The 26,935-nt window shown below is 40.6% G+C and overlaps 1 protein-coding gene across 4 annotated transcripts in view; it reads left to right on the forward strand.

Moving 5' to 3' along the window:
* Positions 1-26,935, forward strand: part of GSK3B (glycogen synthase kinase 3 beta) — a 151,810-nt gene that overhangs the window by 73,550 nt on the left and 51,325 nt on the right. For all 4 annotated transcript variants that reach the window (XR_012676275.1, XM_075166488.1, XM_075166473.1 and 1 more), the window contains exons 3-4: positions 11,658-11,741; positions 24,362-24,472. Coding sequence is in view for 3 of the 4 variants with exons in the window: in XM_075166488.1 (XP_075022589.1) it covers positions 11,658-11,741; positions 24,362-24,472 (195 nt within the window). In the remaining variant the exon portion in view is untranslated. The remainder of the gene's footprint in view (positions 1-11,657; positions 11,742-24,361; positions 24,473-26,935) is intronic.

Here is a 26,935-nt window from a genome sequence, read left to right on the forward strand (position 1 = left end):
AGCAAATGATGGGAAGAGATAGGGATTGCTGGTTTTCATACCCTTCAATATCAGGGCAGGAAAGAGAACGTATCAAGCAGAGAATTAAAGTCTTGAGGAAAAAAGCTTTAGGATAGTATTGTATTTGGGTCTGGAAACTGTTATTTGTGATTATTTGATTGCTTTAGGTAATAGCAGTAGGTTGGTGGTTTAAAAACTTTGTTTACTCTTTCAAGTCCTCCTCTTTGTGAATAAATTTTGTCAAAGGTATACCTTACCATTGCTATGACGGCAGGGCTTCCCTGTGGAGTGAATCACTGTTCCTCCCTTGTGGATCATTGTGATCTTGAAGGTGGTATAACAGTCCTTAAAAGGCTTTTGGTTTCACTGGAAGCTACCAAGTGTTCAGGAAATACTTGATAACTTTTTCATGGGCTTGGGGTCCTTCAGAAACTTAATTTGGGGGTAACAATGGGTCTAGCTTGTTTGGCACCTGGATGCCACCAATATCTATGTTACTTGTACCTCTGAATAAATATATCTAGCTTTTTGAACACAGAGCAGAGATACTTAACAACTTCTTCCATCTAGTAAAAACTGCATGTTTTCTACTTGATTGTGCATAGTTTGAATTTAGTGCAAATAAAATTTCACGCTCAAGGAGGACAAGCAGGGCAACTGGTGAGAAATAGGCTAGCATGCAGGGTACTCTTGGCTTGCCTGGACAAGCCAATCTCATCTCACTGCCAGTGATGTTTGCAAGATACCTTGGGCCAGGACAGGTGCCCCTGTCTCTCTTGGTTATGTCACATTCTATCTCCTGATGTGACTTCTAAAGTGCAGGCATTGGGGAGTTTTTTTTCCATCTGTTTATGTAGTGAATACAGGACAGAAGAGGCCAATTTTGGCTTTTTCACAGGTGTGAACATCAGTGGTCCTATTGATCTCTTTTGTGTATATTTAATTGCTCAATACTTCAGAATACTGAACTGGGAGAGTAAAACAGATGTAACGGCTTCCTGGATAAACGCGTTAATGTGGATTATTCTATGTACTAGTGGTAGATTCAAGTCCATTTTTCACAATACAGCATTATAAAGTGCTATGACTGAGAGAAGACAGTCCTTACTGTTTCTGCAGTTCCTCACCTTATCCACTGCAGAACTTTTTCCTTTTGTAACAAATGAGGGAAGAGTCGTAAAACCAAATCTCCTTTCATTACTCAACTACAGTTCATCCCCACAGCATGTCTGTTTTGCATGATGTATGCAGTGAGAGACCTCCTTAAACTATGGAAAATAAGATCTTGTAGTGGAAAGTATATTGCAAGGTCAGTGAAAGGTTTTGCAACTTGCACTACTAGTAAAAGTGGATGTTTTAATGAAGTTACCTTATGAGAATCTCCTAGTACTGTAGAGTAAACACAAAAGAATGTGTAGTCCATTGAAAAGGTGGTAGGTGATGTAGGAAACACTTTCCGACATAATTTATGTGATTGACTTGCGCACAGTGTCACAAAGTCATTGAGTCTCATATGTTTTAAAAATTCATTTTTGAAAATTGTTTGCAAGTTCAGTAAAAGAGGTTAAACGTCCATGTCTTCAGGTTTTATGGTCCCAGATGATGAGAAACTAAGCTTTTTTGAGCCTTCCTTGGAAGCATCTGGTGATGGCTGCTGTTGAACTGTTGGGTGATATGGTGCCGAGATGATTGGTCTGACCAAGTTGCTTTGTTTCCTCAGTCCCTTGGTTTCACCAGTTCTCCTTTTGTTGTCTTGCTGCAGGGTTATGTGCAAGTTCTCATTTTATTCTGGAAGCAAGGTGGAAGCCAGGATGCTTCTTTTTAGTGTGACTAAGTGGTGAATCTAGCCATAGTGCTGTGTCTGAGCTCTTAAAATTTGTCATTAAAAATGTGCTTTGCTATGCAAATAGTTACTAAAAGTTATTCTTCTTCTCAGTACTCTTTCTTTTGGAGCAATTTAGGCTAGAAGTGAATGTGATGATTTCCTAATCTTTTCATTTCAGTGCTGTGACACCCTTTAGCCTAAGGAAATGATTTCTTGAAAAATGGGACAGTGTTCGAAAAGCACTAGTGCTGACTAAGGAAGAAAACCTCAAGCAAGAAGTCTGATAACCTGTTTTATCAAACTTGAACACTAACTCTTCTAGTAGCTTACAGTGGATTTGTACTTTGACATAGTTGGCTTTCCCTTTCAAGTGTACGATAGATTTCTTGGGTGTAGCAAAGGTCAACTGGTAAAATTATTTTGCAGCTACCGGAAGAATGTGCTACTGCCTTTTAATATGAAGATATGTATCTGGGGAAGCTTGAATTGTTTTTGTATATAAACCTATGAAGAACAATTGTTGAAACATTCTGATACAAGTGTGGCTATCATCTGAAATTTGGTAGGGTTATTTATTATCTTAGGCTTATCGTAGACCTGATATTCACATGTGGTGGTTTTAAATTATAGCGGTAACTAAAAAATGCTGATACTTGCTCATGACAAACTTACCAAACCAGGGGGTGAGGAACCTGTCAGGAGTGTGAGGAGAAGGGCTTATTGTATATGTGCATAAGGTAAGGAGTGTAAGTCCCTATTTTAACTTCACTGCTAGAGTTGAGCCAATTTCCTCTCCCATTCTCCCACTCCCAGAGGAGAAGCTGCCCAGCTTCCCTCTGAATTCAGTAGGGAATGCTTAACCTTTTAAAAGCTCGGTCATCTGGGAGCTCATTATTAAGACTCTTACTTCGGAAAGATTTAATTCTGCTTGGCAAATAATCATCTGCAGGCAGCTAATTCCAGTTGCCAGTTCCACTCCCCCTTTGCTCCCTGCTCAGTCTTCACCTGTCGTTTCCCTTTCTCGTGTCCTTCTAATTTGAATGCTTCCTCTAAGGTCTTAAGGGGTCAGAAATTTTCATTTGGATTGAAATTAAAGCCCCTAATGACTTCTAGCATCAGACATCTTCATGTCATGTAGCAATAGTCCTGAGACAAAGGAAGAATAAACATTGGAAGCAGCACTTACCTGTTCCCTAAATAAATAAATAAAATTTTTTGGAGGGTGAGGAGAAACTGTTTTTGTTTTGCAAGTCCTTTGAAATCTGTCTGCATGAAACATCTGCTGCATCATATGTAAGAAGAGAAGGCCAAGAGTAATAAAGCATTTCATTAATGTTTAATAACATAGTGATTAGCAACCCAGCAAATGTCTTATGCCCGTGGGAGATTGGAACTTATTTGATTAATAGATGAATTGCAACCTGTTCCGGTTGTGATTGCAGGTGTAAGTTTCAATGGATGTTGCAGACTCCCTGAGGACTGATGTTATAGGCATACTTATACTTACTTTCCTCTTCCTAGTTGAAGAGTTAAAAATCAAAACATGAGGAAAAATCCGTCTGCTGTTTCTATGAAAGGAGAATGATTTTTACTGTAAGAGTTTTTCAACAGAGATCCTCTGTGCTACCTCTGAAAAAGAATGGCTATTATCTCTGAAAGCATAGGGCTGCCTTTTAGGAAATACTTTTCCTTTCAATTATTCTCCTTCTTGCACTCTATTTCAATGTTATAGTGGACTTGAACCATCTCTCTGAGTTTCAGACCTAGTTCTGTTTTTCTAACTTTATCTTGGGTACACTGTAATTCCTACTGCATCTGGGCTTGCCGCTGGCAGAGCACAGTAGATGCTGTAGAACTGAAATGTAGATCTGAGCTGTTCATCAGGTCACAATATTTGAAACAACCACTTGAAAATGATTAAGTGAATTTTGGGTCGTGGTCTAGAAGTGACATGATCAGTTTGCGTTCCAAGTTCAGTCTCGAGCTTCCTGAGCTGGCAGGAATTTAGAGATGGTATTAAGTCTCTGAGAGGCTCTCAAACTCTACTTCCATTCAAAGAGGCAGTGATGAGCAAAGAATTTGGCTTCCACCCTTCAATTAACTGCTGAGATACAGGGAGGAAATGAAAGAAGAGTCAGAATTTTTCTTCTGTTCTCCAGAGAGATTGAGGCTTGTTTTATGTTCTCTTAAGAACACAAATAAGCCGTTTCAGTCTCCAGTTATAGGAAACTATGTGTAATAGCTGTATGAAGCTCAAGTTTTCTGCTTAGGGACTGTGTCCTACATTGGCAAGAGCAGGCTGGAGATGACATAATATGGCACTTGCCATTGCTGACTGCCCAGGGGAAGAGTTTGGAAGTTCAAAGCACGTGGTCCCTTTGCAAGAAGGGATGTAATGCCTGAGTTTATTTGGGGCAGTAGTACAATAAAAAAAATCAACAGGGTGGAATCAAGGTGTGGGTTGGTATCTCAGATTTTCATCCAGTGTGCCTTTCTGTCAGCTCGCTCATTACTGTGTGGTTGGGGTTCAAATCTATCTAGTCCTTAAGGGGTTAATGAAGTTTAGCCCACATTTGCGGTGGCTCTGTGACTTTTTGCTTCACTCATTATTCTAGAATTCTAGTTTCAAGCACATTTTTTCCTCTTGCTGCCCTGTCTGCTGTTTAATTTCAGTTGAGCTGTAATAAATCATGGGTTTGCAGGTTGGGAGTGTGCTGGTGGCCCCATCTACACTTGCCTGAACCCTGCGCCTTCAGCTTGCCCTGGCCTGGCCCCAGCTCCAGCCCAGCACACTTTGCCCCTTGGCCTCTTCAGGCAGGTCCTGCCTGCTGCAGCGTTCGGAGCCGATGCTTTTTGCCCTGATCTGTATCCGTGCCAGGGCTGAAGGTCGCTGTGCTCAGTAATAAATTTTGGCTAGAATACAGCTGACGCATGCATTTTGTGCCTCTGACTCTTTCTGGGTGTTCTCAGGCCAGAAACATTTTGCGGTGCAACCCTGCTGTGTGTCTCCATCGTTTGTTGCTTCAGGATCTTAATTATCAGATTTTTACATGAGGACAAATAGTGGAAAGTTTGGCAGCATTGTGGAACTTGGTAGCGAAACGAAGCTGGTTTTGGAGCCTTTTTGTTGCTTTTAGTTGTAGTAAAACAGAGCATGATGCAACTGCACTTCACTGGGTTGCACAGAAATGCATGCACAAGCATTCTGTATTTCGGACCCCCTGTCAGCTTCCTCCAGTTATCCCGCTTGCGTGGCACAGTGCACGTGAACTCATTATTCTCATGTTGTATAGGCACTTAGCATTTGGGTTTTCCCTTGCATGAAGGTTGGGATTCCTATCAATGGCAGGCAGGAAGAGGTGCAAGGAACGGGGAGTGGGGGGCAGTATTTAAAGCAGCAAGTTTGTATTTATGCTGTAAACTGCTGATGACTATCACTGATTTCTATTCTTTTTTTCTTAGGGAAGCCCTGAATGGTAACAGTATACTAATTGGTATTGTATCTGTGTCTCTAGGATTTTTTGGATGATAGAAGTCAAAGTGCTTTTACAAACGCTAACCTTCAAAGCTGCTTCTGTGCACGTGCGTGTGTTACACATTGGTAGAGGTTGGAGCAGGACACGATACCTGGACTTTCTGACCTGTGCATTAGGCCTACTGGGCTGCAAGTATTTAACAGTTGTCGATGGACCGGCACTAACTGGGTGGTGGTTGTTGTGGCGTTACAGTTCTTGGTATGTCATAGGTACAGGTATTTAATAAACAGTATTCGTTCGTTGGTATCGGCCTATATTTCTGGATTAAAGGTTGTGATTGTATGAGTTTGAGACTAACAGGTGTGCTAAAAATGGAGACCTTCCCAACTTAGATCGTCTGGTGTTAGAAATATGCCGTGACTGGCAGGAGAGGGAGACTGGGGCTTTGTCTTAATCTGTGCCTCAAATGTAAATGAGGAAAACTGTGATCTCTGTTGACATTTATCTCTGCTTGAAACTGCTTGCCTACAAAATGGACTTTTCATGGGTGGCTAGCTATTGATGACTGGCACGGGCAGATTCCCAGCCCAGGCCTCTAGTTAAGCCCCTTTTGCACTTCTTTTTCCTCCAAGCACTGATTTATTTCAGTGGTAGCTTTGGGCAAATACAGAAGAATGTAGGAATTAGCCTTTATTCTGTAAAATTACTCATTTATCATATATCTGTGAAAGACAGTTGGTTCTGTAAGCCATAGAATAATTTCTGTAATATTTTTGCTGACAGTCAGACAGTGTTAAAAGTAGCCTTGTGATTGATGGTGTTTGAAATTCACCTTTGGAGGAATGGGTCAGGCAGCTTCAGGGATTTTTAGAGAAGATGTGGTACAGCTTTCATTTTGGAGTCTGTCCCACTAAGCTTAGGATAAACCAAACATACTGGGATTGGAGCTTTAGTAATGATATTAGTGAAAATATTATGATCTTGGTGATGCCACTAACCCTTGGTAACCTGTCAGGTGCCATTTCTGTACCACAGGCAGCTTATGGTGAGTACGATGGCTTCCTCTGTGGTCTGGAGTGTTTCGTCTCGGCACATTTTACAAAGCTGAGCCTAGGAGGTATGGCTCAAATGTTGTGCAAGCAGCTGTCTCTGCAAGGCATTGAGCTAAGCTGGCTAGGATCACATTGAAAGACCTCTGTCAGCATGCACCTGCTGCCTGTGCTTGGGAGTCCAGCCTTTTTCTTGTGGTGGGACATGGTCAGGATAAAGAGTCGTCTTCCTGCTGTATGAAAATGCTTTAAATCTTTCAAGGTCTCGGCCTGAGCCTGTTTCCTGGGCAGGCTCAGCAGTGCAGCAGGTGAAGGTGAGTGGAGGTGACCAGTCATTCAGGCTGTTCAAGTAGAAGGAGGCGGGGGGGGGGAGGGCGGGCAAGCCCTGTGGCTTCATGACTGCCTTCATGCCTCCTGCTGGAAACTAGTTTCTTCCCCAGCTTTGCCCATGGCTCCCTGCTCCAGCTCTTCACTGTGGGGAAAACTTTTACTGAAGAATAAGAAATGTGGTAGAATGGAGAAAATTATGATGGAAGCAAGAGAAAGGAGGAAACTGTAAACATGATATGTGCAAGAGGAGGAGGATTCTGTATACTGAGAAACTTGGATCTACCTGTGCTGCTTCAATCCATCTATAATGCCAGAGTTCATGTGACAATTACCTTCCATTTGCTGTTTTTCCAACTTGATGGAAGAATGCGAGATACTGAGCTTCAGCATTCGAAGGTATTATCCCGAGAAGAACAAAAATCAGTTCTAAAAGTGCAAAAATGAGAATTTACTTCAGTTGCTGGCCTTACTTGTTTTAAACAAGACGACTGTTGCTGAAGTTGCTTGTTGAAATAGATTGGTAGCTTATCCCTGCCTTTCCATCAAAAAGATATCCTCTCTTAAAAGGACAAGACGTATGTGATCTTATCTGTTCACAAGAACCAGGTCATATCCTTGGTGTGGCACAAGGCAAAAATACAAATTTCTAATTTCTCCTGTATCGTCTGCTTTGAGCATAATCCTCAAAGAATCTTGTTGAAACTTTGAACAGGCATTTTGGAAGAAAAAAAAAAAAAAAGCAAAACTGGGCATACCCTTCATACCCTTTAGCTGAGGAAGCTCTGAGGAATTCTCTTCTGAACTGGATCCAGGGGATATTTCTACACTTTATTGGGTATATATTGATAATGTCGTGCTGACATGAGCTGTACAAGTCCTTCCACCTTCATTTGCTCTGCTCCAGTTCAGGAAGTTGCAAGTCCATAAGGCATCATCTCTGATGATCCAGTCATTTTATCCCCTGTTGTAAAAAGGGGGGAAAAAGAAGGGGGGGGGGGGAGGGGGGAAGAAAAGGCAAAGATCCAGGTTAGGGGTGATGAATGCAAACTGGCATAGCTCTAGAAATCTCTGGATGAGGAGGGAAGCGGGGGGGACACACAACAATGGTTAGCCTAGTCTGTAATAGCAGATTATGCTATTATGCTGTATGCAGATTCTGCAGTGAGGCAGAAATGATCTTGCTTTGGTGGTTTTGTATCAACTGCAGCATTAGCACAGTTACGAGGTGTTGTAACTTTGGAGAGAAGGCATGAGTCTTCATGCATGAGCTTTTTTGGCCATGTTTTGAAATTCTAAATCTGATGTTGTCTTGGCAATCTTTAACCAAATTTTTAACTTTGAGCAACCAGATTTCTTCAATATAATGAACAGATACAGTCAGTCTGGACTCGGAAAGTTGTCTTCAGAAGTGATGAACAGGGTTTTGTCACATTGGGTTTGCTTCAGTAGTTAGTGAAGGGCTGAAGTGTACTGGTTGTAAAGCAGTCTTCTGGAGCTGTGTGTCAGCAGCCCCTTGCCTTCTGGATTAAAAAAATGTATTTTAGATAAAGAAATCAAACTGCATCAGAAATTTGCTGAGTAATCTCTGCATAGTCCCATTGGTTTGCGGCTTCTTGAAGGAACGTGTGCTGCAGGAGCTCTGTGTTTCGGTGTGAACAGAAGTCTGCTGGGTCCTCTCTAGTGGCAAGGCTGGCGCTGAAGGGTGTTCCTTTCTTCAGTGCTTACCAGGCCTGATATTCTCAGTAAGAAAAGTAAACCCTTCTCTTCATGTGAACGGGTGGGGGAACAGGAAAGAAGAACAACTTCTTTGAGTCTCTGACTTTACATCCATGTCACTTGGAAGACAAAAATGATGAGTTAAGGATAAGCATAAGCTTTATGTTTTCATCTACCCTGTATTTTCATCATGCACTGTCAGGCTTTCTCATCAGCGTGTTTTGAAATGGTTTTAGTTTGCATTATATTTAGACATGCGTTTTCTCTCTTGTACTCGGTGTAGGACATCTGTCACTGTTCACTTCACTAAAGGTGCCCTGCTTATAATCTGATTTTCCACACCCCACCCCACCCCCAGTGCATTTGTGCACTGGTAATTAATAGCCCACGTTGTAATGTGAAAAGGCTGTTATTTATTTAAGATGTATACAGGGAAATACATGGTGAGTAGTGAGACTACTTGAAGTATTCATCTGGGAAAAAATGAATTCTTTAAAGCATCAGTCTGTTACATGAACATCAGTAGCTGTTCCCCTGCCACATCCAATTTGAGCTTTGCAACTGTTCGAGTATTTCCAGTTTTAACTCCACCAAGGAGTGGTGATTAGAAGTCAGCTTGGGTGTAAGATGGCTGAGGTGCCTATTTGACCAAGATGACAGTTTTAAATTTGTTTCCTTCTGTCTAGTCACAGGATGCGAGATATAGGTTACTGTGTAACCGGTTTATGAGTTATCCCTGATATTAGCGCCTCTTGAAGCACTGTTAGTGCAGCTGCAGCAGATGGTCAGGATGAGAGCCGAAGGCGATGGGTCAGAGAAGAAGGCATCAAAGTGGGCACAGACTGTGCTTGTGCTAGGATGAGATACCAGAGTATAAATATAACTTCAGCGTAGCATTAGAATAACTTCCACTGATTTCCCTCCCCGCCCCCCTGCCCCGGTGTATCCAGTCAGCATATACATACTATCTAAAGAACGTGAAGCGGTAACCTGACTTAAGAGTATATATGTGTATTTTAAGGAGCTTGTAGAGATACTGCCAAAATAATATCTGCGCATTCATGCTTAGTGCATTCACGTTTCTTCCAGTAATTCCATGAGATAAAAGGTATTATTCCCATCTCACAGCCAGTGGGAGAAAGGGAGGAAGAAATTACTTGCCTTATGTTGTGCTATGAGTTGCTGGTGGAATTTGCTTGAGGTGCTGGAACTTGCAGTGTTAGGTTCAGTCCTGTAGTAGCACTGTTAAGCGCTGTAAAAACCAACTGAAGAAATTAATCTCTTGTAACTGGTGTTTCAGTGACTGATGGGATCTAGAGCCATCCCTACTTCAACTCGCTAGTTGAAACCTGCCCTGGGTTGTAAGGTCCAGGGAGACACCACCGAGCCAGCAGTGGCATGCGGTTTGGACAAGATGGGAGGATGAGGTCTTTTTGCTGGTCTGAAGTCTGAACTGTGCCGTGCGTCACAGGAACCCCAGCCAAGACTCTCAAAATTGACTTCTTTTTGATAGCATTTAATAAAGAATGAATAAGTAAGCGGAGAGTATTTGAGCTCCTGTTCATACCAGGAGAACACTTTTCTCTGTGAGATGTGAGGTGTGTTGACGAGGTTGTGTGATGAAGCCTGTATTCCTCTTTCACAAATTCACTCCATGGTATTTCAAGAGATACATGAAAGCCTCAAAGGTCTCTCTCTGCTTTCTCTTATTTTCTCTCTTCATCCTTCAGGATAGAATAGGCCTGTCTTGGTGTGCACCTAACGGACTTAGGCTTTAATCTGTTCAGAAGCTGGGCAGGCTCAGGGAAGGACTTGCTTTCTCCTTAACTGCTAGCTGGATAATTGCCAACTGATAATTGTGTGAGATGTCACTCGTGTTTGTAAAAAGCTGGCTAATACTGAAGTATTTTTTCAGTCAGTGGGTGGCAGGGATGATAGGATTAATGATACTGCATCCTACCTAACACCTCTTTTTAAGGCTACATGGCTTAGAGGAATTAAAAGCGGAGTTTGTAGCCATGTTCACATTAGAAGCTCTGAGTGGTTCTTGCGGAGTTGCTTAAGCTTTAATCATAGTGATAGGCACCGTACATGACTCCCTGATACACAGAATATGAAATCCTTATTTTGACAGCAGCACTGCACAAAGTAGGTGTTAGCTTTGTGCATTTAAATATGAAAATGTGTGGTGGCTACAGAATTTTCTTCCCAAATATTCCTGAGGTTGGCCAGAGTTAATGATGCTGATACTAGTAGGACCAGTGTTTTAGCCAAATGTATTGGTCCTAGCTAGTTAGGAGGCATGATTTAGCAACCCCGTGATCCAAGTAAAAACTGAAATAACTTTCTATTTTTGAAGCTGCAGATTGTATAGTAACTGAGGAAGGAAAAACAGTGATGTGTAAATGTGACCATAGGAGAAAGAAGTATTGTAGCAACAGCTGTGGAATGAAGTATAACAAACATAGCTGTGCTAATTTTACTTGCTTGTTTTCATTCATACCTGCAATTCAACATTTCACTCATTTTTATCTGTTAGGCTATAAGATCCCTCATTTATTTAGGGCTCAGTTACAATGGATATTGCAGTAAAGTCCCCAGTTTATCATGCATGTAATGAACTGATTTTATTTTAACAGCTTTTCCAGGTTGATATAAAATGGAAAAATAATACTGTTATTCTGTCTGCCTAAACTTGGTTAAACCTGGGATGAACAAAAGTGGGAACTGAGTTGCCTACTCAATTTCAGGTGCTTTTTGTTGGTATTGCAAAGAGAATGGTAAGGGAAATGATCTTCCATCACAAACCTCTTTTGTGGACGAGGGAGGGTGTGTAGGTGGAAATGTTGTGTATGCTTTTATGTTGTTTACAGAATTCAAGGGGGATAGGTTTCCAACCATTCTGGCTGATATATTGTGTTATTGTAAGATCAGAAAATAAAAATGGAAAGTTAATGTCGTCTTGCCTTTTACCACTGAAACTTTGGTAATGTAAGTAGGTAATTCTTGGATTTTGTGATGGATTTGTAGACCTTTATTTAGGAGGAAGAATGTACTCAAAGATGTCGATATTCTTAGTGATAAAGTAATTGGAAGAAAGACTACTAAACGCGTGAAAGCTGTTGCCTCTTTCCAACTTTAGTTGTTCTTTGGTTCCTTAGTTTTGTCAGCTCCTGTATCTGTATATTAAGGTGTTCATTACAGTACTCTAGCTTTGTGAGAAAAGAGTTTTTCTAATTGTTTGCTTTTCTCTTGTTTCAGAACCGAGAGCTCCAGATTATGAGGAAGTTGGATCATTGTAACATTGTTCGATTGCGTTATTTCTTCTACTCTAGTGGAGAGAAGGTAAGAATGAAAAACAAGGCAGTGCTTCCTGGTAACCATCTGGGGTATAACTGAACTGTTTGAATTTCTAGAGACAGGAGTGTGAAGATAGTAGACGTGATAACATCGAGAAAACGCTATCGTAGTGCCCAACAGATCACGTTGGAGCAGATCTTTTTCAGTATGGAAGTGTGTGGTCCATGAGGAGTAGTGTTATTAGCATAGCGTAACAACAATAGTGTAACGGATTTTTTGATTTAGTGCAGCACAGCCGGGCTTCATTTGCATGTTCTAGCACTACCTTTCCATATGTGCAGATATGTTTTCTAGGATTCAGCATTAAGCAGTCTAGCTTTAAAGCTCTTAAGTGACCTTTCCCAGACCCAGTCTCTGTGTGCTTCTGTCCCCCTTCCTTGTGCATCTGTTCCATATAAAGGCTGAGTTTCAAAGCCCAGAGGAAAGAATAATGTATGATCGCGTGATTATAGCATTTGTCAGAATGCTTATGCTCCAGAAGAAGGAGCAAATAGCTGGATTTAATAAATATCAAGAAGTAGACACTGCCATTTCTGCTTTCTTTCAGTCTAGGTATAAACGTTCCTTGGGTCTTTTAAAAAGGGGTTACAATTTTTTGTTTTAATGTGAAGTTGTAACAGCTTCCTTGTCTCTGTATGTATCAGCATTTTAGGAATCATAGGAGAATTCAGGATGAAATGGACTGCAAGATGGCATCTGGTGCAACCTCATGCTTAAAGCAGAGTCATCCATGAAGTGGGGAGGAAAAAAAAAAAAGTCTTTGTGGCCCATGTGGGAGTTAGTGTAAGCTGTGAGGTGGGGAAATGGGCTAGATGACCTTCTGAACTTCCTCTGATCTTTTTATATACAGTTATAAATATTTATATAAATTATGTAATAATTTATATAAATGTTATAGTTTTTCATTTTCTAAAGCTGATGACATCTTTAGTTGTCTACAGATGCCGATACACAATGCTGTAAAGGACTGTATACAAGAGCTGATAGCTATTGGAAAGCTATTAACTGCTATTGCCATGAAGTGGGTCAACAGAATAGGAGAGGCAACCCACTGACTTCATGTCATGGTCTTTGGAGCTGGAGAAGAAGCTGACATCCCCAGGATAAGTTGTTGGTGGCAGGTCGCTGCAGTCTTGTGCAGTGCACAGAAGGATAATTGGAGGAGCCCTGTTGTTACCCCTCCGAGAGGTGCTTGGCGGGGACCTGGCCCTGTGCCTCGCCTGTGCCTATGGAAAGCTTGCAAAACCACTTTGCAGGAATCAAGGAGAAATGTGATTTAATTTTTTTCTTTTTTTTTTCTTTTTTTTTTTTTTTTTTGGATCAGCCCTTCCTTCCTTCTCCTTGCCTGGTGATAGCAAGCATTTCCAGTGTTATACGGCTGTTGCTGTTTTGTTGGTAGTGTAGTGTAGTTTTTTAAACTATATTGTGCTCATGTAGCATATAACCAGAAATTCCTCGAGCAACATAAGTATAAGAAGGGAAGTACTGTGAAGGAGGGGTTTTTTGTTTGCTTTTTTAACCGGCTTATAACTTGGCTAGAGTGAAGTAGAATTTCATGAGACAGAAGACAACTGCCTTATCTAATGGCTTTCAGAAACCTCCTGCAAACAGTGGAAGTGTTAAATTTCTCAGAACACTGTTCCAGGAGCCTTTGTATAACAGTAACTTGAGTAAAACTCTTTTGGAAATCTTTAACTTGATGTTGAGCTTGAGACTGGATTTTCCACTTTGCTGTTTCAACTCCACGTGGCTGATTCTTGGCAACACTGGTTTTGTTTTTAAAAATGCGGTCTCTATCCGTGACCAGCGGATCTTAATGCTTCAGTGAGAAGTTTTCTTTCACATTCCTTTCTGCTCTTCTCTCTTCATGCCTCTGCTCTGTGCCTTTGAGATTTCCACTGCTAGCCTGTTGCAAAATGGGCCAAATGTGAACCAGTCCCTAGGGCAAAGGTGCACTGAGCAGAACATCAGCAGCAGTAATGTTGCAGTTCAGGTTGCCAGGTCTTTTTGCAGTTCAGTACAAAATGATACATAATTGGCTTGCAAGTATTTCCATGTAGGTGGCAGCATGTGAAGATAACTGTGTATGACTTTGTTGGCTCTTGTTTGGGAAAAGCTCTAGAGAGCAGCAAGTTGGTGTTCTGAAGCTCATCTGGGAAGGAAGAATAACGTTTCTTCTCATGTTTTTGTCAGTTTGGGAAGCAATAACATCTTTTCCTTCGTATTACCTTCACAATCAAGCTGGCTCTTTGGAGCGTGGAGGGAAAAGGGAGAAAAGCATAAGGTCCCATCTGGTATCCAGGAAGAACATGTAGGAAGCAGTTGCAGATTGAGATGCTAGGTACTCTGAGCCTTATAAAAAAGTGATTCTTGAAGCCAAGTCCAATGGGAAGAGTAATGTAAAAATCCAAGGGAAGTATAGCAGAAAATGCAGTAGCATAGTGATGTGTGGGGCTTGCAATTGTAGTCAGTCTTCATGAAGAACTTAGCATAAACACAGATTAATGACAGTGGACTGTTAATTAACTCAAGTCTAACAGTGATGGGAAGATTTCAGAGATAACTATTATACTGCTGATCCCTTCAATGAAATAGTTCACCAATGAACTTAATTTTGATACCTGTATATCAAGCATTCTCTTGCCTGAAGGTTTTCATGCTGCTGTGATCGCTCCACCTGTTTGTTCCAGCTGGAGTGTTCCTTGGATGACTTCTTTCTTCCCTGGTGCTTAACACCAGTGTCTCTAAGCCCAGAGACTTTTCTTTCTTTGTTTTTTGGCCAATATCCAAGAAGCTTAAATCTGTCTCGATTCAGAGGTACCACAAAGGATTTCTCCAAATCCTGTTCAGACTGGCACTCTTTGAAAGCCATGTGCCTAATAGTCACTTTAGTTCATTTTAATCGCTAGGCATTTTTAGGCACTGGGCAACCTTAAAACTGGCTTTATTCTAGCAAAACAGGGGGTTTAATTCTTGATTAGAAAACTGGAAACAACAGAAAATAACATCAAATAGAAAAACAATTCTAAATAACACTTGCTAGTAAGACTATTCCTTGGCTGCAACACTTGTTAGTAAGACTATTCCTTAGCTGCATCAAAGTTGTAGCTAGTTTGTAGAGATTTGGAGCTTTCTGTTTGCTTTTTCTAGGGGTTATCCGTGGAACTGGTTGAAGTGTTTGAGCTCCCTATCTTTTCTTTTTCCATGTGATGAACTCTCCTTTTTATGTCTCCCAATCGCTTAAACTTCCTTCCTGCTTTTGACAAAAGCAATCCAGCATTAGCAGCATGGAAATCTTTTATCAAACATGGCTTTGACTGATTTCTTCTCCCTTGGTTTTCTATGACTGGGTGACTCCTCTTGTCTGAGCATCTTTGAATTTGTCTTGCCTTTATATAGGTATACTCTATATAGAGGGGGGTGTGTATATTTATTTATGCACATACATGCACGTGCGCACATATATTTATACCTTTGTGTGTGTGTATATAAAAGTTGTTTTGAGTACTGACTATGTATTAATCATGTTTGACTAATAATTTCTAGTTTAAGAGAGGTCAAAGAGAGCACGTCATATATATTCATGTGACAGTTGACAGGCTTGGCAGTCAGGTTGCTTCTATAAACTATTTCCTCCTTGGTTCTTTCTTTTTGTAAGTTTACAGATGTTTGCCAGACCTGTTGGATAACCCAGTTCTTTCAAAAGACTCTTCCTTAATGAATTTGCCAGAGTAGATTCTGATTTCTTTTTTTTCTGAAGCTGTATGAGATATCTGATAGCAGGGCACTGACTTTTGTAGCTGTAATGTGCCTTTCAGCAGTCCAAAACCCGTAATTATAACTGGTGGAATGAACCAGATGGGAAGGAAGGACAATGCAATAATGGGCTGAGTTGTGTATGGAAGATTCTCTTGGTGGAAGTAGTCAAAAGTCTCTTCCATGCTGTATTTCTGTGATTTGTGGTTTTCTAGGTAACCCTTGGAGAAAATGGGCAGGATTATAGGGCTAGCCAACTCTGCTGTGTTAGGTAGTTTTGGTATTCTGCCTTAGGATAAGGTCTTGAACAAGATGCCTGGTTTGCCTGTCAGTTTGGCACTGGGAGATCAGACTGTATTAGGAAGGTGTACATTTCTGGTTTGATTTTTGCTACTTTTCCTTAATTTCAGGGACTGCCTTGCATTTAGCATGATATATAAATGTAAATGTTGATTTACTGAAGCAGGGGGAGATAGTCTTGCTGCCTGTCCTTTTTAGCCTAATTCTGCTGAGAACTTTTGAGCTGTGCTCCAAGGGAGGGTGGACATGGACATACTGAATAATCCCTCTGGCTCCTTTGCTGAGCATACTCCCCAGTGTTTTATAGCACAACCTAACTCCTTAGATCAGTGGCTGCTGAGTAAAATTATTCAGCTGAATATGAGTTCCTAATCCCCATTTTTTCCTCCCCTCTCTATTTCTGGTTTAGATCTTTCTTTGTGGTATTTCATAACTGTTGGGTTTTCTTGTGTGGATGTTTTTGAGTGTTTAATAGTGTGAACGATCCATATCTGTGCCCAAAAGAGGAAAAGTCGTCACTGGAGAGATTTGTTTCTGCATCAAATCATATAAAAGTAAAGTAAATAGAGTTTTTGTGGAGTAATTGCATCTCTGGTTATGTAACTCCCCCCTCCCCCCTACCCTTTAAGGTGGCTTGGTATTCAGAGGAGTCAAAGCATATATGAAAGCACAGAGAGATCACAAATAGGCGATACGCTGGCTCTTGTTTGGAGGCTGAGCTGGCCCTTCTGCATGCTTTAGTTGGTTTCTAGTCTTATTTACCCTTAGCTGTAAGGGCATGCAGCCAAAAGTCCATGCAGACTCAAGATGTAAATTTACTCCCATAGACTTAGACTGAGGTTTAACATAAACGTGCAGGAGATAGGTGCAGCTCAGCATGTATAAGCTGCTGTGCACTATCTCACGTGTGCTTTGGCAGCAGTGTTTTAAACTGCAATGAAGAAATTTTGAAGAAGGGAGCAACTGGCTGATTTGCAAATTTGGGCTTTGCTGAACAGTTGGTGTTTCTCCAGGTTCATATCCCTGTTAGAAGAGATATATCCTCCACCTTCAAAGAGGCATGAACATCACCATCCTTTCTTGCAGGAGTGTTCAGATGAGTCCTCACGTAAGGACCATCTGTTCTGTTCCCTGTTAAAATGGAGTACTTGTAGTTGAACCATTTGGTTTCTTAGTTGAACTTGTTTTTTTAAAAAAAAAAGTTATTGCATAAAAAGTTCAATTAACAGAGCCTTGAGCCCAATTTTGAATCGACAGAGCTTGTGTGAATGTTCTGCACTAGCCTAGTAATGTGCTAAAGGGCCATCACTAGAGATGAATTTACTTACTATGATCCAGTTAATCCTTGGCAGATCTGCTGTGCTGTCAACAAAGAAGCAATTAATGCCAATTATGAGGAGTTTTGTGATGTTGGTATCTCTGTAGTCCTTGCCTGAGGCCTGCCAAGCTCATTTCAAAAAGGGCACCAGTCATCAGATAATGATTATCAGTTACTGCTGTTAGAGCTTGCAACATGCTGGGAATTTCCTTAGTTGTAGTTATGAGCAGTCTCTGGTTTTGAGTAAGTTGTGTTAATAGAAATAGCAGTTTTGTCTGCCTGCAGTAGGGCTTTGCAAATGTGGGGTAGGCAGCAGTGGCTAGAATCCTCGGTGTGGTATATACCTGCAGTGGAAATGGGAAGCTCCATGATTTCTCTCTAGACCAGTGAACTGTCCAGTATGTCTGGTTAGTCACACTTCTGTTCTCAAGATATTCCTTCACCAGCTCTAGCCACTGCTCTCATTTTCCCGTGTTGGATAACCATTAGGAAAGCAGCTTGTATTGTTTCTCCTGAGGAGGCATATGGTTTGAACCATTACTGTGTATTATCTTGCCTGGTTTGCTGCCATGGGTACATCCCGATTTGGAAATTTTCACTCAGTCTGGAAAGTAGTGTACAGGCAAGAGAAATAGTGGATCTCCAAAGACACTGCTTTTCATTTTCATGATAAGGTATGCAGGACAGCCCAGGGATCCCAACATTATCTGTTAATTTTCATTTTCCAACAGAGTTATTGCCAGCTTATGGCACAGTCCCTGCTTGGGTGCTGTGGTTCACATACCCACAGATCACCTGTATCAAAGATCACAAATCAGTCCCACCTTTTAGACGTTGGGTGGGTGTTTCCAACTTCGTAGAAATATTTTCTCCTTGGAAGTACAGCTAAAAGCTTAAGGACTTTACAGGGCATAAAATAAACAAGAATTGGCAGGGATTCCCAAATTCTCTTCATGAGTGACCTTTTCCTTTACTATAATTTCTCTTTAGAGGGGAAAGCTATGACAGAAAATGTCTTGTCTTTTTTTTTTTTTTTTTGAATGAATGGAAAAGGCTTAGGCATCACCTAAGAACCTAGACTCTTTCAGTCATCAAAGGTAGACAATGTAAACCAACTGTCTTAGAACAAGACCCAGGAAAGTTCTTAAATCTGAATTATATTGGGAGGCTTGACTTCTGCCCTTATGCTACCATCACAGCTGACCCAGCTGGCAGTTCCTACCTACATCAGACTGTTATGTTGAAGAGTAATGAGCATTACAGAACAATTTGATAAGTTTTGACAAGTAGGTATAGGAACAGAGGTCTTGGGACAGATCTCAGTTCTCAAACTCAGCCATGAACAGTGAGGGAATAGGAAAGGAGATAGTTTGCCCAACATTTGCAGTACTAATAGAAAGTATCGGTATCTTTCCGAACACTGAAGTTGAGTCTTCAACAGCTCTTACCCCCCTAGAGTTATCTGTGTGAAACTGCAGCTATACATCTAGTTTTATGGTTCCTTTACTTTGGTGGCAACCACAGCTCTGTTTTGAAGTAGATGTGGTTGTAAACTGCAAATAAAAACAGGCACACGTGGCCACTGGATGTCACCATTCCTTCATACAAATGAGGTCAGCTACAACATTTTTTGCATTTTCAAATTTTTCCAGTGTATCGTGGCTACTCAGTAGTTAGAGTAGGAAGGTTGCAAATTTTTGCTTTGTCTTTCAAAGCGGTTCCAAAGTCTTTGTATCTTTAAGGTACTACGTCAGCCTTCAAGATGAGAGAAGGAAGGTGGATCTTTCATGGTGCTTGATAAGGGTGTGTGAAGTGCATGCTGGTTGTAGCTTTAAGAAAAAGTAAAATAACCTTTTTCTGAATCTATGAAAAAACTGTGTGACTTTAAACCTTGTATGTTGTCTAAATCTAGATGTCTAAGCCAGGGTGAAGGGCATATCTTGCCTTGTGCTGACACTCTCCAGTGTTTAAATAATGCACTCTGAAAGAAGGTGTAAACTTGAAATGCTGAAATCCCTTTTCTTGCTTTCCAACTCCAAGTTAAATCCTTCATCACTTTTTGACAGAACCCTTGCCTAGCCGCCATCCTGTCAGTAACAGCTCCGGGTGTAGCACCTGCTTCTGATACATCATTGGTGGGGTGCTGTTATATGGTAAAGAAAACATGATCCCCTTATTTACCCCATATAGCCCCAGTATTGATGCCTTGGGATAATTTCAATAAGAATTGCATTCTGGAGGAATATTCCTTAATTTTAGGTTTATCTCTTCTCTGTGTGCTTTTAGCTTGAACAGACAGGTAAAGCGAGTTTCTTCAGAGTGTAGTTCCACATTTATCTCTCCAAATGCAAAGTTAGTTTAAGAAACTCCTGTGGTGTTCATCTTCTCTCAGTTGTGCTCATATAGCTGATCACATGGAGTCCATCTGAAAACTAGCTCAATTAAATGATCTGGGATTTTTTTTTTTTTTTAAAAAAAAAAAAGGAATGAAAGCAAAAAAACTACCCGCAAATCACACTAGAACCCGCATCACACTAGTACTGATCTGCCAGGAGATGAAAACAAAAATGAGCATGCTCATCATTCTTTCCAAATGCTGACCAGTAAATTTAGTCACCCTAGAAGAAAGAGCGCCCAGAATAGTTTCTTAACCTTTTTATCCTATTACTTGATGCTCAGAGAAATTTTCCTTAGATTCCAGTTCAGGAGAACTTCTAACATCTTACTAGATGCTGGCATATTCTTCAGAATATGCCCTGTGATATTTGCTTTTGCCCTCAGTCTGGCGTTTGGCATATATGACCTCCCTGGCTTCTATCATCCTGTTAGTGGTAAATAGGGGAAATAGCTAGATTGTGACTGACTAATGCCTATTGCAGTGTTATACATGCACGTTGTAAAGGTAGTGTCTGTGATATATGAAAAAAAATTAACGAAAGCTGGTAGAAACCACTTAGGATTTATTTGGGGTTTGTTGAGGCGGATGAGGATCATAGAGAATGAATATTTGTACTTTCCCTGCAAGGAACAATCCAGAAGAGCGAATCTTTGAGTTCAGTGGCTGTTGCTTTATATTTGCCGCAGTTAAGCTCAACTGGATGGTGCTTAAAACAGATTACTGGTATGGACTGAAGGACAGAAGAGTTTTAAAAATGGAGTTTGAGACCTCCATGCAGCCTTTCCTATGTCAGTAGGGTAATGTTTTCAATTTCGCTCAGTCTTCAGCCGCATAATGTGTAAGGCTCATGTGCTAGAGTAGTTGTACTTGCAGCCTGTTTTATCTCCAATTTCTGATACAAGGAAAAAAATTAAGTTGCTAGAATGTTTTGGCTCTCGTGTCCTAGCCCTTCTCATGCCTCTTTATGATGTCATAATCTGTATTAGTATCTACTTACATGAAGTATTTCCAGCCAAAGTGAAATGGTGCCTGAATTGTCGGATCTTGAGGGGTGCAGAAGGGTTCAATGGCAAGGCCATGGTTATTTTGCTCTGGATCATTTCGGAGCAGTGTTTGTCAGCTGAGAATTTATCTGCCAAGTGACAAAAAAACAGCTTCTAACATTTGAGGCAATTGCAGGTACATGAGCCACATTGCTAAAATCAAAATCCTTATGAAATATATTGATCCTGTATTTCAGGATCTGGCTCCCTGCACTTCCCCCTTTTTCATTTTAAAGAGTACATGGTCATAACCTTAGCAGCAAGCATAGGAGAACATGGATGCACAGAAACATTTGACCTGCTGAGGAAAGCTAATAATCTATTCAATCCTAATGTCTATAGGGAAGAGAGAGTTATTAAATGACGTCTTGTATTTGCTTTCTGTCATTTATATGATTCCGTCTCCTCTGGACCTTTCTGTTCTCTGTAGAGGTGTTTCAGAGGTGCTCCTGATGGTTAGGTTACCTTGGTTGGTTCCCAGCCCAGCGATTTTGAAACAGGATTGTGGAAACAAGTCACATGTGGAATACGTGGTGAGGTTTGAAAAAGGCTTCCTGTAATGGAAAGATAAGCCTTGATCCTCAAGCAGTTGCCCTCATTTGGCAAGCTCTTTGAGCTAACCCTGTTTCCTATTGCAATACATCTGGGTCACTGGAAAAATATGTGTTTAGGAGGAATGCATGAGGTAGGCAAACCAGGTTACATCATCCTCAGAGCTTGTCAGGCCATGACTGCTTTCTAGCTCGTACTGAATCTTGTTCAGGGGAATCCAGGTAACTTGGATGTTATTTTCATCCAGTTCATGCTCACAGAGAACAGTGAAGGGCTCTTGAAAACGGTATTCTGAGCTTTTATCAGATTTGTGCCGGGTTACATCGGGAGGAGGTAGGTCAGAACATTTGAAGCATCTTTAATTCATGGAAATAGTCATTTAGGGCACTTCTGAAGTGTCAGTTGCTTGTGGTAGGAGTGGAGTATGCTGCTACTTATATAGCCAACACCATAAGCCTTGCCTTTGTAGTTGCGTATTAAAGTTCTGGGTACATCAAATGGTATATCAAAACTTGTTTCTTGGTGGGGGGAAAGGTGTTCGTGTGCCTTCGCGTCTTCTAGGTGATAATGTGCGATACACATTTACACAGGAGCAATACCATGCAAAACCCATGTAGTTTGTTCAAGTACTGTGGGTAGCATAAAAGCTCATAAGGATTGGTTGGTGGGTGCAAAACCTCCCTCTCTACGACTTAGATGCCGTGATCTTTCTGTGCTTGAGTCATGCCATGCCATTTAATTAGTCCCATTTCCAACAGAACATAAAATAAAAATCAAAATGGAGGAGAGAAGAGTAAAACAAAGGTGGTGTGAACTAAATAGAGTTCTATAATTCTCAAAACTCACTGCTGTGAAGTAGCGTAGATGGGGTTTAATGATCATACGTATTACTGGTTTACATGTGTCCTTTTACTTGTACTATGAGGTGATAATGAAATCACTGTAATTCCATTTCTACTCATTTTTTTCTGTCTCTCTAATCTCTCATGTAAATCTTTTTGATACATGGAACATGACCCCTCTGAATGAAAGTAATCAATCTCAGTTACGGAGTACTTTGTGCAGTGACTTGTTACCAGTGAGACTTTCCCACTCTCCAAGAGGAGGCAAGCGTTAAACGTGTTCATCAGGTTGTATCTACACTGAATCAAACAGAATTCATATTCATGAGACTGTTTTTTCTCTTGGTGTACAGGTTGCCTTACCAGGCATAAGTGAACTTTGATTTTTCAGGACATATATTTTCTGTATTTTATAATTAATACCTTGAAAGCCCTGACCTAAGAAGAGGTGGTAGTGGATTTTTTATTGGCTTGAAGTGAGACTCAGGGAAGGAAGAACTTCTGTTGTTGCAGAAAGGAAAGTGCTGAAATACAAGTACGTAATTTTCTTGCATACATTTGCACATCCATGGAGTTCCAGAGCCATCTGGTATTTCCTCTGCACTGCTGGTAGTTGTCCCTCCTCATCCATTTCAAGTTGTTTGTTTTCCAGCCTGGTCCCCAGATTCCTTCATGTTGTTACCCCGTTTCTGGGACGGCACTGGGGGAGGGCACCAGAGTAGGCATGGTTTCGGAGGCTGCTGCACCTTGTCTATGTTGCAGAATTACCATAAGAGCAGATACAAATTAGTGGGCCATTGGCATTTGCTTAGTGCTGGTGCTATTACCACTGTCATTTAAGCAATGATATTTAAAAAAGAGCATCTTCTTGCAGGGAAGAGTGATGTAGGCAGGGCCTTGCAAGGTGAATTGGCCTATTAGGAGGTATTGGTAAGAGCTATTAAAATGCCCTGGAAATACAAGCGTTTATTGTCAAATAATGATGAACAGAGATCTTGAATTCTGAGTCTTTAACAATACACAAAACCAGCACCTCTTTGCATATTGTGTATTCAAGGTGTGTATTTCTGTGTGTGTTACCACGTACCATTTCTTTACTCATTGGAGGCTGCTGGTCTTTGCTGAGGCAGGATAGAGACAGGTAAGGAAAACAGCACTGAGAGAGTAACACGCCACACTCCATGCTTGAAGTGACGTGTTGAGTCACAGTAATATTATTAAATTGCTATAGCTAAGTGAGGTTTGTTTTCAGGTATTAAGATACATAGCCAGTGGACCTGCTGATGAGGGACTCCAGGTGAAGACCTGGGAATTCTGTGCTGTTTCCATCCATGTAAAGTCTCTGTGTATCGTCTTTCTCTATAGAAAGATCTAGCTGTTAATACAGCAAGTGCAGGAGAGGTTACGTTTTGAAAAAATAATTTTTCAGGTTGATATAGTTAATTATACCCACCCCCCATCCCCCAACATTAAATGTATTCACAGTCTTGATAGGATTTGCACAGAAGACTGCATTAAAATATCAGAAGTCTTTTTAAGACCTGTTTTGCTGCTGAAAATTCTCAGTCCCACAATTAGGCACTATGTGATTATACTGCTTTGTCATTTAATTCCTCTTTGTTCCTTCTTTCCTTTGCTAATGTATTCTGTAACAAAGTACCTTATTATAAAGCTACGTTTGTTGTTTCTCTGTGTTCAGATGGACCTCTAACCTGATCCTAGATATTAAAAGCAATACTCAAGTCTTTGTTTTGTCTTGTTCTGTTTTGCCATGAATAAGTTCATATGTTTAAGTTGGAAATAACTGGAACATCAAAATACGTGTAAACAAAATGGTTACAAATGTTAACACTGGTTTACTGGATATGAATGGTTAATATGTATTATTAATCCCTTAATAGTTAGCAATTCAGTAAGATCAAACTAAAATTTCTAAAAGATGCAGGATGTTTAAACTTTTTCTTGATGTGTAGTTGTGGGATGTGAGTTTGGGACTTTTAAATTTGCACTTGTTGGGTTTTGGCGGGGAAGGGACTAATGGGTTAATAGGCTGCTTTAAATAATGATGCAGGTGTCACTTTGAAATAGCTCCTAATGAAAATACTGAATGGGCAGAACAATTATATCCTTGTCCGCATTTATAATCAGAAAATGCCTTCTGTTGGAGACCATATTAATTAACGCGACCTTAATCATAAGTTTGACTTAAGTAGTGCACAAGTTGAAAGCCTAAAGGAAAAACAGTTTGGCGGCAGCTCACAGTCCCACTAAAGACACATACTTACAATGTCCACAGCTTTCTCATCCTGCTGGCTTCTCTGAATGCTTTAATTGTACTTCATGCTTCAAATCTATTGCTGATATTTTTTTTTTCCTTCTTCTCTATTCTCTTTCAGAAAGATGAGGTGTACCTCAACTTGGTGCTGGACTATGTTCCTGAAACAGTATACAGAGTTGCCAGACATTATAGTCGGGCCAAACAGACACTCCCTATGATTTATGTCAAGGTAGGTAACTGATAGATGTGGTTAGATGAAGAAGGATGTTACAGGAATAGACTGCGGATAACTCTTTTCTGACATAACTAGTTTTCTGAAATTTTTAGGAGCGCATACATCTTGAGGCAAGGAAAAAAAAAGATTAAAATTATTATTTGCTGTGGTGAAGGAAGAATAGAGGCGAGAGGCTTAAAGCAAGCGCTCCCGATTTCTCACTTTACAAAACTCTTGGAATGGGTGGGGGAGACCAAGTGTGGGGGGAGTGTTTTGGTTTTTAAGCAGCTTAAAGACTAACACCAGCCAGATTAGCAGCTTCAATTTCCTGAGATGATAAAGACACAATAGTACAAAGGTCGGGAACTAAAAGAGGATGTCAGGAAGAATAGTGTTCTCTTATCTGTTATCTTCCCCCTCTCCTGGCATATGAGTAAGAGTTCACGTGCTTCTGTTGTGGGCATGAACGGCATATTTTTGTCCCCTTCCCTGCACTTGGAGCTCAGTGGCTCTTGTCTTGAAGAGCTACATGGGGTAAGATGTTTGTATGCACATTGTAGCCTCAAAACCTCACTTAAGTTGTCTGCATCTTTTGTCCTCTCTTACAAAGTGGCTAAGATGAATAAAATTTCTTTTTTTTTTGTCAAACATGGGACCCATCTGAGTCTCGTAGTTCCATTTCATATATTGTGACCACAATCCACACGCTGGTGAATGATCATGTTTTCACATGGCATTAACTTCTTAACATGGCATGCAGGTAACACTAAATGGAAATTAGCAACAAATATTTCTGATTCTTACTGATTTCTTTAAAAGTGCAGCGCTTTACCATGAGGATGGGCTTAAGAAAAAAAACTTTAATGTGATTGAAAGAAGATGAAAGTTACAAATAGTAATTAATTAATCCAATAACAAAGTGTTGTGCCATAACTGTATATGCATAAATTGTAAATGGCGTATCTCTGCAATAGCCAGCACTGGTGCCTGTTTCTAAGAAAGCACAGAATCTTATCATCTAGCAACAAGAATTTCTACTGCAAGGTCACTCTGTTTGGTCTGTTGGTGGAACAGCGTGTCTTCAGGTTATATGCTCCCCAAAATTTTTTAGCTTAGCTTAGCTTTTGAGAAATTGTTTATATAGCTTCTGTCAGTGCTCTTGCCCTAATTGTTCTTCATTATGGGGACTTGGGAAAAAATTGTACTTATTTATCTTTTGAGAGAAAATTCTGCTACAACTCTTTCATCTTGCTGGATACTTGGGACTTCCCATTCCAGGTAGTCTGGAAGGCTGTTCTTATTTTTCTGGCAAGGCAAGCCTTTCTCATGATCCTGTATTTAAAAAGATCATGTTATCCTGATGTCATTAAAGCTTTTGCAATTTTCCAGGCATCTTGGCTACACAAAGGTCAGATCATACCTATTTGTTCACTTCTGATTGATACCTAGGCAGGCAGAGAGCTGCTCTTCCCTGAGTAACAAAGAAACTGTTAAAAAACTGCAAGGAGGCTTTTCTAGTCATCTTTTTGTTAATTTTTATTTGTAACTTCTAACATGCTGTAAGAAATTCTTGGAAATCTTGGGTTTGCTGTGTGGAGATGAAAAGCATACTTTCTAAATCCCGCTTGTGTTGACTTGACTCCTCAAGTTAGAGCAATCTTTTGGATTATTTTGCAATACAGTTGCACAATACATGCTTAACGTGTCTAGAACAGGCAATTCGGAAAACATGTTTGTTTGCTTTTCTTTGTGCGGAGTTGTTTGAGAAACAAATATGAAAACTAAAGACCTAGAGCCAAAATTCAGGCGATTCTCTTTCCGCTCCTACCTTCCCCACCAAACGAACAACAAAAACCGAGGGAGAGAGACGGAGTGAAAGCCAAAGATAGTGGTGAAAGTGAGGCAAACATGACCTGATAGCAATATCTTGCAATTGCATCCAGTTTTACAGACCATTAAAGGTGAACTGTGGAGAATGAGCTTAGAAAAGGAAACTGTGGAGTTGCAACTCCAGTACAATGTCCTGCCTGTAGCCTGATTGTTTTTTTGGTTTGTTTTTTTTTGGGTTTTTTTGTTTTGCTTTTTTTAAGTGGAACCTAGGGGGAGACACAATGAAGATAACAAATAACCTGACAGCCTGTTGTCAACCTTGAAACAGGGCTTCCCATGCCTTTACGACTGTATATGCTATACAGTCCTAATTGTGTCCAGCAGCTCTTTATTCTTCATAGTGAAAAAGTGTGTAGCTCCAGCAGCTGGACATCCTCCCCTTGCTCTGTAGTCTTGCCCTGTGAAGCTCTTGGCTTCACAACATCTCCCCTTGCTGTATTCCTCCTTGCTGAGGGGCTGGTTAGCCTTGGATAGGGGGCAGAGCAAACCCTCCCTCAGCATACTTGTTTGCTATGCCTTGCAAAAAATCCTGAACAGTTGTCTTTATCTGCCCTCTCTTCTTGCCCAGAGATTTGAAATTAAGATGAG

This window comes from Calonectris borealis, chromosome 1 (genome assembly GCF_964195595.1).
Source record: "Calonectris borealis chromosome 1, bCalBor7.hap1.2, whole genome shotgun sequence".
Taxonomy (NCBI): Eukaryota; Metazoa; Chordata; class Aves; order Procellariiformes; family Procellariidae; genus Calonectris; species Calonectris borealis.